A 12869-nucleotide genomic window follows, 5' to 3' on the forward strand; every position below is an offset into this window, starting at 1 on the left:
ACACATTATCAATGATTAAAAAAAATTTGAATATATAATGGACTGATATTTGAAAGTCTATTTGTAAGCTACAAAAGATTATACCTGGGTTCAAAAACAATATATTCTAATGTGTTAATCAGTCTGCAGAAATAAAAACAGTGGGAAACATGGTGTAAACTGATTCAGTCAAGCAATTTGGTAGAGCAAGGCAAATTTCTGTTACAGAATTCAGTAGCAAAAGAAGAAAAGCTTTCGATCATGCATATTGGCCAAATATATATTCTTCATATATAATATTCGGTTGGTTGGTCATGTAGTTTTCCCTTTTCCTAGGAGTGAGTTTTAAGTTTTGATGAAAATTGCAAACGGGAATCGAACGACTTAATGAAAGAGTAAAGCAGAAGCTTTATTTATTATTATTATTAAAAAAATGAATAGCTTTTCACACTTTCTCCTTCAGATTCCATAACTTAATAAGCTTTCTTTTCATCCTTCAAGTGCTTGTTTTTTTTCCTTTCCCGTCTACATCAATTCCCTCTTTTTATATACATTTATTTGCCCTCTGTTGGCTTATAAATCCACACTACTCTTTATTATATTCTTCAGCCAACTTGTTTCATTTCATAAACAATTCATTCACTCTGAATATCTTCATGACTGGGAAGAGAAATCAAACCGGCAACAGCCCCGTCGGCAGTCCGTCGTCCGGCAACATCTCCGACAGTTCTTCCAAAGAACAAGATCGGTTCCTCCCCATAGCTAACGTCAGTCGTATAATGAAAAAATCCCTCCCCGCGAACGCCAAAATATCGAAAGAAGCCAAAGAGACGGTGCAAGAATGCGTGTCGGAGTTCATCAGCTTCATCACCGGCGAGGCTTCCGATAAGTGTCAGAGGGAGAAGAGGAAGACCATAAACGGCGACGATCTGTTGTGGGCAATGACGACTCTGGGTTTCGAGAATTACGTCGGGCCTCTCAAGGGTTATCTCAACAGGTATAGGGAAACCGAAGGGGAGAAGAATTCCATGGCCAGGCAAGAAGATCATCACCCTCAGCAATCTCCTACGCCGTACGCTGTGATCAGCCACGGCGGAGCAAATGAATTCAACGATGTAAATGCGGGTATATCGTCATCGGCTAATGCTGCAGATCATTTCCAGGGCTATAACAGCAGGCTCTTCCCGCTGGCGACCCAAGGAGTCAACCTCCGAGTTGCGGTGATCATGGTGGAAGAGGGATCGGATATGAAGAAAATTTGATGGCAGCTGCAGGTGGTTTCAACACAAGCATGATCGGAGAAAATGATGGGAATGGAAATGGTAATAGATCCATGGCAGCTCTTTTTCACAGGGTTGACTGGTAGTACTTTGAATACTTGGAAAAAAATCATATACATATAATATGTTGAAGTTAATTTTTCTTTGTCTAATTTGATTAACTATCAAATGACTATATATGAAGTTTTATTAGAAATTCTGCTAATAAAATTACTGTTAAACAGCATAATCATCATTAAAAGCTTAGTTGTATATAATTTATGTTATCTGTTTTTAAAGTACGTATATTTAAATTGTATATCTATCCTGGAGATTTATAACTTCATTAATTATTGGTTTTAATCACGTCTTCAGTCTTTTTATTTTTTAGAATTTTGAAATTAGTCTTTATACTTTTAATTCTAGAAATTTACTTTTTTATTTATTTATGTGATTTAAAAATTAAAGTCAAATATAAAACATTTAACATCTGTGAATATTTATTTAAAATGAATAAATAATGTTATTAATTTAATATTAATTTTTAAAGCTTATCTATTGTACAAAAGTTGGTAGAGAAAAGATGAATTCTAACATGAGAACGGGATATTTAGCCTAATGGGTAGCAGAAATTTTAGGAGTTGATTTAGGGCAGTTTGAGAAATTAATTGCTTTTATTCTGTACTAATTTTGCTATTACGAGAGTCGGGTTTGCCTTAATTAAAACAAAATGAATATTTGCTGATTAAAGTAATTTTTGTGAATACTGACCGGTTAATCAGCCGGAGATCATATTGATCAATATTTTTAGTAGTATAATCATTAAGGAAATTTGGAAGTGTTTATAATTTCTTAATACTTAATAAATATTGTTAAATTTTTATTTTTTAATAATTTATTATTTATCATATAATACCTCAATTTCGACGAGTTTGCTAGTGTCATATTCAACCATCAAAGTGACTCAATTGTTTTTTGAAAAGAAAAAAAAAACAAACCAAAATATTTACAAACATGACACAATACATTTTTAACCCTTATATGCCGACTTAAGTAATCATTTATTGTATTCGGGTGATCCTACCGATACTCCTCTGGTGTTATTGTTATCCTATCGTGAACCACGAAACTTATAACCTATGCAAAAAAAAATAATCTAAATGTTGATCTTATAAAGTTGAATGGTACACATCTACTATAATATATTTCATAAGATTCCTAAACATAGTCATACAAGTCATATATTAACATAAAGGCCACTGAGTATAAAATATATCTTCCATAGCTAGTTATCGACGATTAACGTATATACTCAAGTCTAGAGAATAACACAATTCAAAACACTACCAATATGTGAATATTATAATTACTAACATTAATTTATATATTATTCAACAATATCATCAATCACTAATTAATACATGGCTTTGGGACTTACACGATCATTTCATTAGCAATATATTATTTGATATCACCTAAAATCATATAACACTTAACAATAATAGTAACATACCTAGAACCAACAGGTATCATGTATAGATAGCAAAGTCAAGAAACAGTAATAACACTTGGTATCATTAGGGAATTAAGTTATATATATATATATATATATCAATAGTATTTGGTATCTCTAAGCATTCGTATATCAAATAATAATAGTATCAAGTATCATTAAGCAATCATGTATCGATGATAAATATGATATCCAACATCATTAAGCAAACATATGTATTAGTCTCCACAGACATAAACATAAAGGACAATTGCCTAGTATCAGTAAGTAATCAGATTGCACAATTAAAAATATCTTGATAATTTACTATCACATGTGATCATACACACAAATAAGTGCTCATAGGCCATACATCACAACAATTGCCTTGAAGGTCAATTAACATAGTATGACTATACAATCACAACATTTATTTATTAATAATCACAAATCTTTTCTCAAAATAAAACTTATTTTCAATCATAATTCGTTCTTTCATAAAACATTCTACTTAAGGGTATAATAGTCTTTTTAATAATTTATGACCCTTAGTAATCTTATTAAGTACTTATGAGAAAACTTTTCATAGTGTGAGAAGTTTACCATCCTTTCATTAACATAAAAGTAATTTTGTAATTTTACACTTAAAGATATTTTAATCATTTTAGCATTCAAGGAATTCCTTTAATATCAATAACTTAGGATTTTGAATACCCGTTAATAATTCATAAGGATATTCTATTCATTTCTTCTGATTTAAGCTTTCAAAATCAATTGTTATGTCTTAGGGGTATTTCGATAATTTAACGCTTATAAAGGTATCTTGATAATTTACATCATTTAATGGTATTTCAGTTTTTAATGCATTAAGGCCTCTACTTAGACTCATCTATTCATTACGAATCATGATAAACGTTCCCCACCCCCCCTCAATTTAAATGCTAAACTATGGTTAAATAGCCTTGGGTATCCATACCACCTTAGAATATCAATATTTTTTTAGCAATATCGATATAAAATTGGTACACTATAATTATCGAATGAGTATATATACCTCAAGAATGAGTATCAATACTCTATTTTGCCCAAATTTATGAGATTTATAGTCACTTTCATGTCATAAAACCTTGTATAGTCTCACAAAATTAATACCACATTCTAAGATTATATCAATTTTATGTTGGATTTGTCGGTATACTCTAACATTTCAAAACATCGTACACATATAATTATTAGCACAAGACATCAAACGTGTTTACTACCAATTTAGGCCCTTGAAACCTTAGATAGACACTATAGAGGTACTTTGGCAATTTCTACTTATAATGGCTTTTTAGTTATTTTAACTCATAAGAGTATTTTGGTCAATTTTTCCACTTAAGAGTTCAATCATTTCAACATATAAGGACATTTTTGATATTTTAGCACACAATGATATCTTTATAATTTCTATATACAAAACTATTTTAGTCATTTTACTAATTTAAGGCTAAGAGACCTAATTCATAAGCACTAGAGTGTGTGTGTGTGTGTGTATATATATATATATATATATATATATATATATATATATATATATATATATATATATATATATATCTTCTAATTTAGGCCTTAAACACCAATGGATAGTGAGATTGATGATGATGTATAATGAAGATTTTTTGGACTAAATTAATAAAATTGTAAATGTATAAGATTAAATTTATTAAATATTTAAAATTAAAATGAAATTGTAAACTATAGAAATATCGAGGACTAAATATATTATTATACTAATAACACATAACTAATTCCATTATCACTTAACAACCGGTGACCAGATTATACTACTTTTTTGTTAAAAAATTGTAAAATTTAGTTTGATAACCAAAACAGAAAAGGTTCAACAATTAAGTGACCAATAAGATGATTTACCCAAACTTTAAATTAAACGAGATATCACATATGAATTTGCTAAAACAGCGTTTATAACACGGTTTGAGGAAATTCAAATGTATTCACGGCGTCGTTTCAACGCAGTTTCTGACTTTACAAATATGATTAAGCCAGTGAGTTTTTTTTTAATTTCGTACATTTTCTTTTTCCCCCAATGGACGCCGACTCTTCTTCTTCTCTCGTTCTCGGCAACCCAACGGAACCTGCTTGTGCGTCCACCGAACCTTCAAACCCCTCATCAGAAAGAAGAAAAAGAAAGCTGTTGATAAAGACGCGCCCTCATCGTCTTCTTGCTCCGCTTCTTCTTCTTTTCATAAAGGAACGCGTTTGTCCTCTAAACGCCGGCCTCTTCGGGTTCGATTCGGTTCGGTTCGGCAACCTGAGGTTCGCGACGTTGACTCCATTGCGCTTCCTCTAGGAATGTCCTTCGCGGCCGTTGTTGCTCAGGTTCGATCAAGTTTCAATCTTTTTAATATTTTAACCCAAGGCTAGATGGAAAATTGTAATGCATAGGTTTTCATATGCTATAATTGTTGATCTTTAAGTTGAAATTTTTGAACTTTTTTGAGGGTCATGTTTAGGATCCTGGTTGAAACTTAGGGCTTGTTTAGTCGGGAATTTTTAAAGTTTTGTATTTGACAATTTGGGGAAAGTTTTAATCTTTTTGTGGTGATAATCTCTGATCCTTGATATTTAAGTTTGTTGTGAATTCAAATTGGTATATATTTGAATTTATAAAACTTTATGCCACATTTATTGTTCTTGGTTATGTTTATTTTTAGTGACTTGAAGATAACTTATGACATTGCCTTTATAGATGGCTGATGTAGTTCATCAATAATGTTTGCAATTGCCTCAAGCAAAAGGGAGTGTTGGGCTGATGTAAACCATTTTTGCCTGGCACACTGAAGCTTGAGTTGCAATGCAGAGCTGTCTGGGCTGTTGGTAAAAGCTATGGCAGCTTTTTTGAAGTCTTGCATGACAACAAGGTTCCCTGTTTTAGTTATGCAGTTTCTAAAATTATTTCCTTTATGTCTTGCATGCGACTGCCCATTTTTTCTTTTTGACAATAGCCTTAAAGTAATTCAGACTTTGTCTTGCTTAGTTCGTTTGTTATATCATACAGTGGAGGGGTCAAGGCAGTTTGAATCCCTTCACCCTCTTGACCTTTTTCAATTGTGGCCGATTCTTTTAAAGAAAGCTCCATTTTCTAGAAGGCAATTCTTATATATTTGTTATGTTTTTAAGGATCTCACCAATAATTTTGGTTGATTATGATTATAACATCTTTCCTTGTAATTCTAGGTTCTGGAAAAGACAGATGTTACAAATGAAAATCTACCTCCTGATTATCTCTCGGTGGTATTGTTCGAATTTTCTAACATGATTTTTCTTGATAACTGTTTTCCTTTAATGAATTTAAAAGTTCCTTGCTTGCTAACAAAATTAGTCATTCTTCATGCTTGCAGATCTGCACTTCAGCTGTCAGAGAATCTTTAGCTAATGTAAGCCAGATTTTAAACTGCCAACTAATAGTCTGACTCTGATTTTACAAGTCAAGTTTCTTCATACTTTTTTTTTGCCCTGACCCTCAATGTTGCTTATCAAGAACACGCCTTTTGCTTCTATGGTCTACTTGGTCAGGTTTTTGGAGACAAGTTTGATTGTTTTGTGAGGAACTTCGAGAAATCATTTGGAAGCACCTTGAGGACTCTTAGATTGATTAATGACTCATCAAAACACAAGGAAAAGTATTTGTCCAACCTGGATAATGCGGAAAGTTCTACTTCAGATGAAAGTACAAGCGGAAACAGGTGTTATAGAAACTCCTATGATGCAAAGGATTCGCACTCAGACATTGATCTCCCTTCTGTCTCAACTCGAGATCAATTGAATATCCGTGAAGATGTACAGGAGGATGTCCTAAATGGTCCCCTGAATCAAGAACTTTCCATTCATGGACAAATAAATCAACTGGCTTGTGTCAATCCAAGAACAGGTTCCGACTCCAACCAGTCAATGCTCAGCACAATCGAGAAATCTGTGATAGAGCAAGTTCGTTCGAATGATCTCAAAACATTAGAGCTTAGTCTTACTATGAGAAAGTTGAAGCTGAAAGAGGAACAAGTAGCCCTAAAATTTGATTCAAACCATCTGGAGAGATCAAAACTAGCAATGGGTATATCAAAGGCATCCTTTAAAGCTGAAAAGTTCAAGAACCAACTTGAAGACACAAGACATGCCGAATTACTTAGAACGTGCATCGATTTTCTTGTTGCTGGATTGTTCATCATGTCATTCCTCCTTATGTATGGAGCTTATGTTTACTCTTACGAAAGGATTACTGATGCGACATCATCCTGTATTCCATCTGAGGTAAGGGTGATCACCCTTCCCTGGCTTCAGTTTATCATTTGCCTTCCATGATTTTCCTGAGCATTAGAAGTTCAGTGTTTTGATTTGTTTGACCGTTAGATTAGATGTCTCTTGATAATGATACACGTGCTTGGTAATTATCTTCTAAAATACTTTCTCAAGCCATGAAAACTAATCCCACAACAACACCTTATGGAAGTTTCTCTTTTGGTTGCCAGTTTCTGAGTGAATTATCTAGTTGCCCACTCTGTAACTTTATGTGGAAAATTTATGTAGCCTTCAGGTCTGTAGGAATTGAGAATGTGGTCTATGGGTCAAATTAATGGTGAGAGGTTCTGGAACTAACATTGTTGTTCAGTTGCCCAAGGGCAACTGAAGACAAGGATGGTGGGGTGTAGGACATCATTTTTATAGTGACTGCCTCTATATAGCATATGGTGTTTGTCTTTCTAAATCTTGATATGAATAGTTAATAAGTTTGATGCACATATACATCTCCAGTTTTCATCATTTGCTTTTCTGTTCTGGATAACTATCTGTTTCAATATTATCTATCGACGTTAATGAGATTATCATGCAATTCATGATAAATTATTCTCTTTGTGATGTTTCACCTCTAAGGTTACTTTCTACGTTGCAAAAATATTTTATCATGCCGTGATTTTTTATATATTTTTTTCAGGAAAGCAAGTCCTGGTGGATCCCAAAGCAGGTGTCATATTTCAATTCAGGGTTCCTCACTCTCAGGTGCCAGGTTCAAGTTGTAAGCCGGATGATCTTTGGTCTCATGCTGATTCTTGTTGTAGCTTATTTGCTTATGCGGCGATCTGGAACCTCAAAGCAGATGCCAGTAACTTTTATTCTGTTGCTGTTAGGAATTGCCTGTGGTTTGGCTGGGAAGTTCTGTGTAGATACATTGGGAGGAGATGGATACTTTTGGCTTTTCTACTGGGAGATTTTATGCCTTTTGCATTTCCTCTCAAATGTCTTTACATCAGTGCTGTTCAGCATTCTTTATGGACCTGTTAACGTATCACAAAGGACGAGAAGCACACTTTTTCCATACTGGATTCGAAGATGGATATTCTATTCTATTATGCTTGTCGTTCTTCCTATATTGTGTGGTCTTATGCCTTTTGCCGGCCTGGATGAGTGGAAAGATCACTTCTTGCTTCTGGTTTTAGGTGATGGTGAGGGAATCTAGAGTTGGAAGAGTTGGGTTGGCCCCTGTGAAATTTATGGTGCTTGTGAGGTTGTCGTTCGACTTTTGGAGTAATTATTTTGGATAAAGATGTCAAATTGCTTGCTTGTTGCTCGAAAAGTTTGTCAGCTCGGTTGAAGTATTTTATGTGAGCATTATTTTTGGCTTTCTTCGTTTGGTGTCCACCTCTGTGATTGTCATATATAGCAAGTATATTTCTCTTAGCTGAAAGTTGAGGTTTAAGAGGCATCATCAAGTGGATCTTATTATCAAGCCATTGTACTTATCATTATGAATTAAACTACATAAAGTTAGGAAAACAGCTGCTTCCTTCAGTGTATGAATGCTCGTTATTTATTTTTTTTTGATAGAAGTTGGAGGTCTCATTAAAAACTCCCCTTCGTATTCGTTCACATACTAAAAGTATGTTAACGAACATTGGAAGGAAGAAAAGAGTACCTCAAATTTTATTGATAATAATACCCGATACAAAAGACACCACGGAATATCCTCTCATGGTGATGTGTACACCATTACAACAAACACCTTAACCCTATATATCCTCATCCAAAGCCACAATCTAATCACCTTCTAATTACACCACTAGCAGTAGGATTAAAACAACGCAACAGAACATAATGCAAATTAAAAGCAACACCTACAACCATATAGATAAAAACAAAACCACAATTGAAGAGACAAGATCTAATGAGACTCGTCTTCTTCAGGAGCCCAAGAGTTTGGTTTGAATGAAGGCTCTATCTCATGCACCATGACCTTGAAGAAGTTGTCACCAACCTTCAATTCCACCATCGCATCAATTCTCGCATCAGCCTTTATGAGGACTTGAATTTTTGCCCGATCAAAAGATGATGGAGACTGACAACTTTCGTCGATAGCTAGTAATAAACCCCACTTATCACAATGTTCTTGAAAGTATTCCAATTCCATGCGTGAAAAGGAACACCCTCGCAAACTAACCATACTCGACGACACTCCATTACCAAACTCTGACCAAGCTTCGACTATGGAGAACCACTCTGCGAGAATAATTGATTTATTGTTCTTCACACTTCTTAATGAAGCATTGTCTTCGAAAATCATTAAAATCGCATTACCAGCAGCTCTCATTAAGGTAAAGCCAGTGAGGCCCTTCGCTTGCATTTGTCTAGCGAGATGACCAATTTTGACAAAGTCCTTGCACCACCCCACTAGACAATTGCTCAACACCTGAAGTTTTTCTTCATCTATAACACCTTCAACTTTATAATGATTCTTCCTCGAATCATCTTCCATCCCGGACTTGCGAAGAACACCTGACGAGGACTTCCTCCAATAGGAATGTCGAGGTTTGAATTTAGCATAAGAAACGCCAACTTTGCTGCCATCGATACGAGAGCCATTCATTTTTGAGATTGCTCTCCTTGCTTCTTCAATAGTTGCATACCGAATAAACCCAAAACGGACCCCTTTCGAGTTTCTTTTTTTAGGAATGAAGGCATCAATACATGACCATGTGTGCCAAAAAGACCCAAGTCTCTTCCAATGGATCATCTCTGGAAGGTTTTCGATAAAAATCGTGAAACAACCATTTCTGATCCCATTTCCGATTCTTGGATGACCATCCTTCGACCAATTTTGAAACTCATTTTTTCTCCTTCTCGTTACTTCGGAAAACTTTTCATGGGAGTACCCTTTCATGATGCTCTCCTTGGTTCCATCCTGAACAATATCAGCGATAGGTAAGTTGGTGTTGTCTGCACTACAGAATTAGTTCCGAGCTTTTGTTTCCCTCCTTGAGAAGAAACAGTCCATTGTCATCAATCCTACCAACAGGAGGGTGACAGTCTGAAGTAGCTTTAGCAAAGCAATTTTTCAAACACCCGGTTGATAAAGGACTATCACCCAACCTTGCTGAGAATACTCTTGAATTTTGCTGCTTTTGGGGCGAAGGCGATTGCCTGAAGGTAGTGCCGTCGGCCTCAACTGTCCAACCTGCCTCACGGGCCAAGGCGGCCAGTACATCGTTCATATTAGAACGCTCTGAGAGATGGAAATTACCAAACTGCCGCAATCCGGCCAGCATACGTCTAGTGAAGGCTCGCCTGTTCCGTCTCCGGAGCTTTGTCCTTTCCTTTTCGCTCTCCCTCTCACGTTTTTTCCTTGCCGGAAAATGAAAAATTGATTGCATTGTCAGGTCCAGAGGAAGTACTAATGGAGTTCACAGACGCTGCACCTGCCGCAGTTGTTGCAGCTAAACCACTAGTACGCCTGTGCTTAGACGAGCGTAGAGGATCCATGGAGAGATCTGGGAAAGATGATTTACAGGAAAACAGACAGCTTGGAGGATAGTGTAAGATTTCACCGAACCAGATGGATAGAACTGGGAAGTTGGGAAGAGGATTAACTGGAAAAACAGACAGCTTGGATAGGGTAAGATTTCACCGAACCAGTACACTGGAAATAGAACTGATTTTCGACACTAGGAAAGGTTATGATCGCGAGAAGAAGCTGAGTCCGTGGTGAGGCGGAGACGACCACTAGCGGCGGGAAGAGCGTAAATCGACGGTGAACTTCGAGCAGATCTGCGTCGATTGAATGTCTCAATCGCAAATCTAAAGCCAGATTTGGAATCACCTCGAGTCGGTGAACTTCCCAGGAGAAAAAAGCTTCAAACGGTGGTCGGAGTATGGCGGCGGACGGCGGCGGCAGCAGCGGACGGTTGTCGGAGGCAGCTGACAATGGGTGGATGTCGGAGGAGAGAGAAAAATTTTCAAAAGACGCCTGGGCTTTTGTAATTCGAAATTTGAAAACACCTTGGTTAGAGAGAAGCTGGAGCTTCTCTCACTAACACATATGCATATTCTGTGTGTTCTAATGCTCGTTATTTATATGAGATGTTTTTTTTTTGGCAAAAGAAGGGAGAAAGAAACATCAGCCCTTTCCAGTTTCCAATGTTTTGTCCGAATTATGTCGCATATGAATATTTTAAAAAGAAACGAATAAGTAGAGTAACATTGGTTGATCTCCACTCTCTGTCTTTTGAAGATGTGGATACTGGTGCTAGTGAGCTGATATCTGCCTTCTTTATTCTTTATATTGGCGCCCAACCAAGCCAGTCCAAGATGTATGAACTTTACGTGTTATCTACTGACTACCGCGCTGGTTCAGTCAACTTAAATATGGTTTGTTTATGATGATCGAATGCTAGCAAATGTAGATAGCTGGAGCCTCTCTTTTGAACTTAAAACTGCTTGCTTGAGCTCAGTGTCCCTGCCCTCTTATTCGCCCTACTGAATGTTATCTTTGGCAGGCACTAAATCAAATGATAAACGTTAAAACCAAATTATGTACGAGCTTGCCTAAGTTGTTTGATTTTTGCTCTTTCAAATGTACGAGCTTCCCCACTTAGGTTCCATGTCAATCGTAAGTACGAAGCGGATTGGATATCTGCAACTTATGTAATGTCTTGATCCGGATTTGCAAAATTGCTTGAAAATACATTCCATCCATAGAACTAGAAGATATTTGCAAACCCAATATTATGTCACCGGTACTTCCTGTTGTTGACAATTCCACGTCTTTTCCATAACTGCTTTAGAACCTATACCTAGGCTTTAAATGAGTTGAGTTGAGTTCGAGTATTACTTAGTTAATTCAACTTAAAAAATTTAAAACTGAGCTCGACCCGATTCAAAAGCTTGAGAGTTTAAAATTATCGAATTCGATTCAAACTCGAAATCAAAAATTAAAATTCGAGTTCAAAACAACTTGAACTCAAAACATTCTCATACATGACTCGTTTGAAGCTCAAGTTCGAGTCTGAACTTTAATTACATGAAACCTTATATTGCATTTTTAAAAATAACAATATTTCTAATAATATAATTTTAAAATTATTTTTTTAATATTATTATTTTTTTGAGTTACGAACTTTTCGAGGTAGGTATTAAGAAAACCATTTCGGCTTATGAAGAACTCGAGTCGAGTTCAAGTTTGAATCTAATTTAATTAATTATTAATCGGACCGAACTTAAATAACTTACGATATATCTCGTTTCAATTACAGTTATAACTACACCGTTCCATTGTCACAGTGCACTAGGGATAAAAACGCCTTACTTCTAGCTCTGGGGATGATGTCTATGCATTAGGAGTAATCCTGATGGAATTGCAGTTTCTGATTTTTTTGGGTTAGAAGTAGAGTTGCACAGAAGTCGGATATTAATCCGATCCGGATCGGTTTTTATCCGATCTGATTTTTTCTTATAGAAAAAAAACCGGTTTATAAAATAACCGGTTCAGTTTCTAACCGGTTTGGAGGGCCGGATATCCTAATCGGTGTAATCGGTTTCGGTTTTAAAAAAATCGATTTTTTTAAAAAACCAGTTATAAAAAAACCAATTTTAATATTATTAAAATTACATCGTCATCAATTGTAACAAAGTTTACGATAATTTGTTGAAAATATTTTGATATTTCGATATAACAAATTAAGTTAAATGAATTTTAAGATTTTTCAAATGATTTTCTAATAATATTCGATATAATTATTCGAATATCCAAACATTACTCCAAATATTTCAAAAATCATTTTTAACCCAGACCGGGTTTTTTTTTCCGG

General features: G+C 35.4%; 1 protein-coding gene and 1 pseudogene across 1 annotated transcript; both read left to right on the plus strand.

The window, feature by feature from the left end:
- Window positions 1–620: 620 nt before the first annotated feature.
- Window positions 621–1360, plus strand: LOC120184663 (annotated as a pseudogene).
- A 3485-nt stretch (window positions 1361–4845) lies between these two features.
- On the plus strand, window positions 4846–8597 carry LOC120184596 (protein CPR-5; the record flags this gene model as incomplete). Its single annotated transcript, XM_039189017.1, has 5 exons — window positions 4846–5115; window positions 5974–6030; window positions 6138–6173; window positions 6313–7044; window positions 7727–8597. Coding segments are annotated over 5 exons (1617 nt in total), but the record flags the coding sequence as incomplete, so codon positions are not given.
- Between the last annotated feature and the right edge of the window lie 4272 nt (window positions 8598–12869).

Source organism: Hibiscus syriacus, unplaced genomic scaffold (genome assembly GCF_006381635.1).
Source record: "Hibiscus syriacus cultivar Baekdansim isolate YM2019G1 unplaced genomic scaffold, ASM638163v2 tig00112925_pilon, whole genome shotgun sequence".
Classification (NCBI taxonomy): domain Eukaryota; kingdom Viridiplantae; phylum Streptophyta; class Magnoliopsida; order Malvales; family Malvaceae; genus Hibiscus; species Hibiscus syriacus.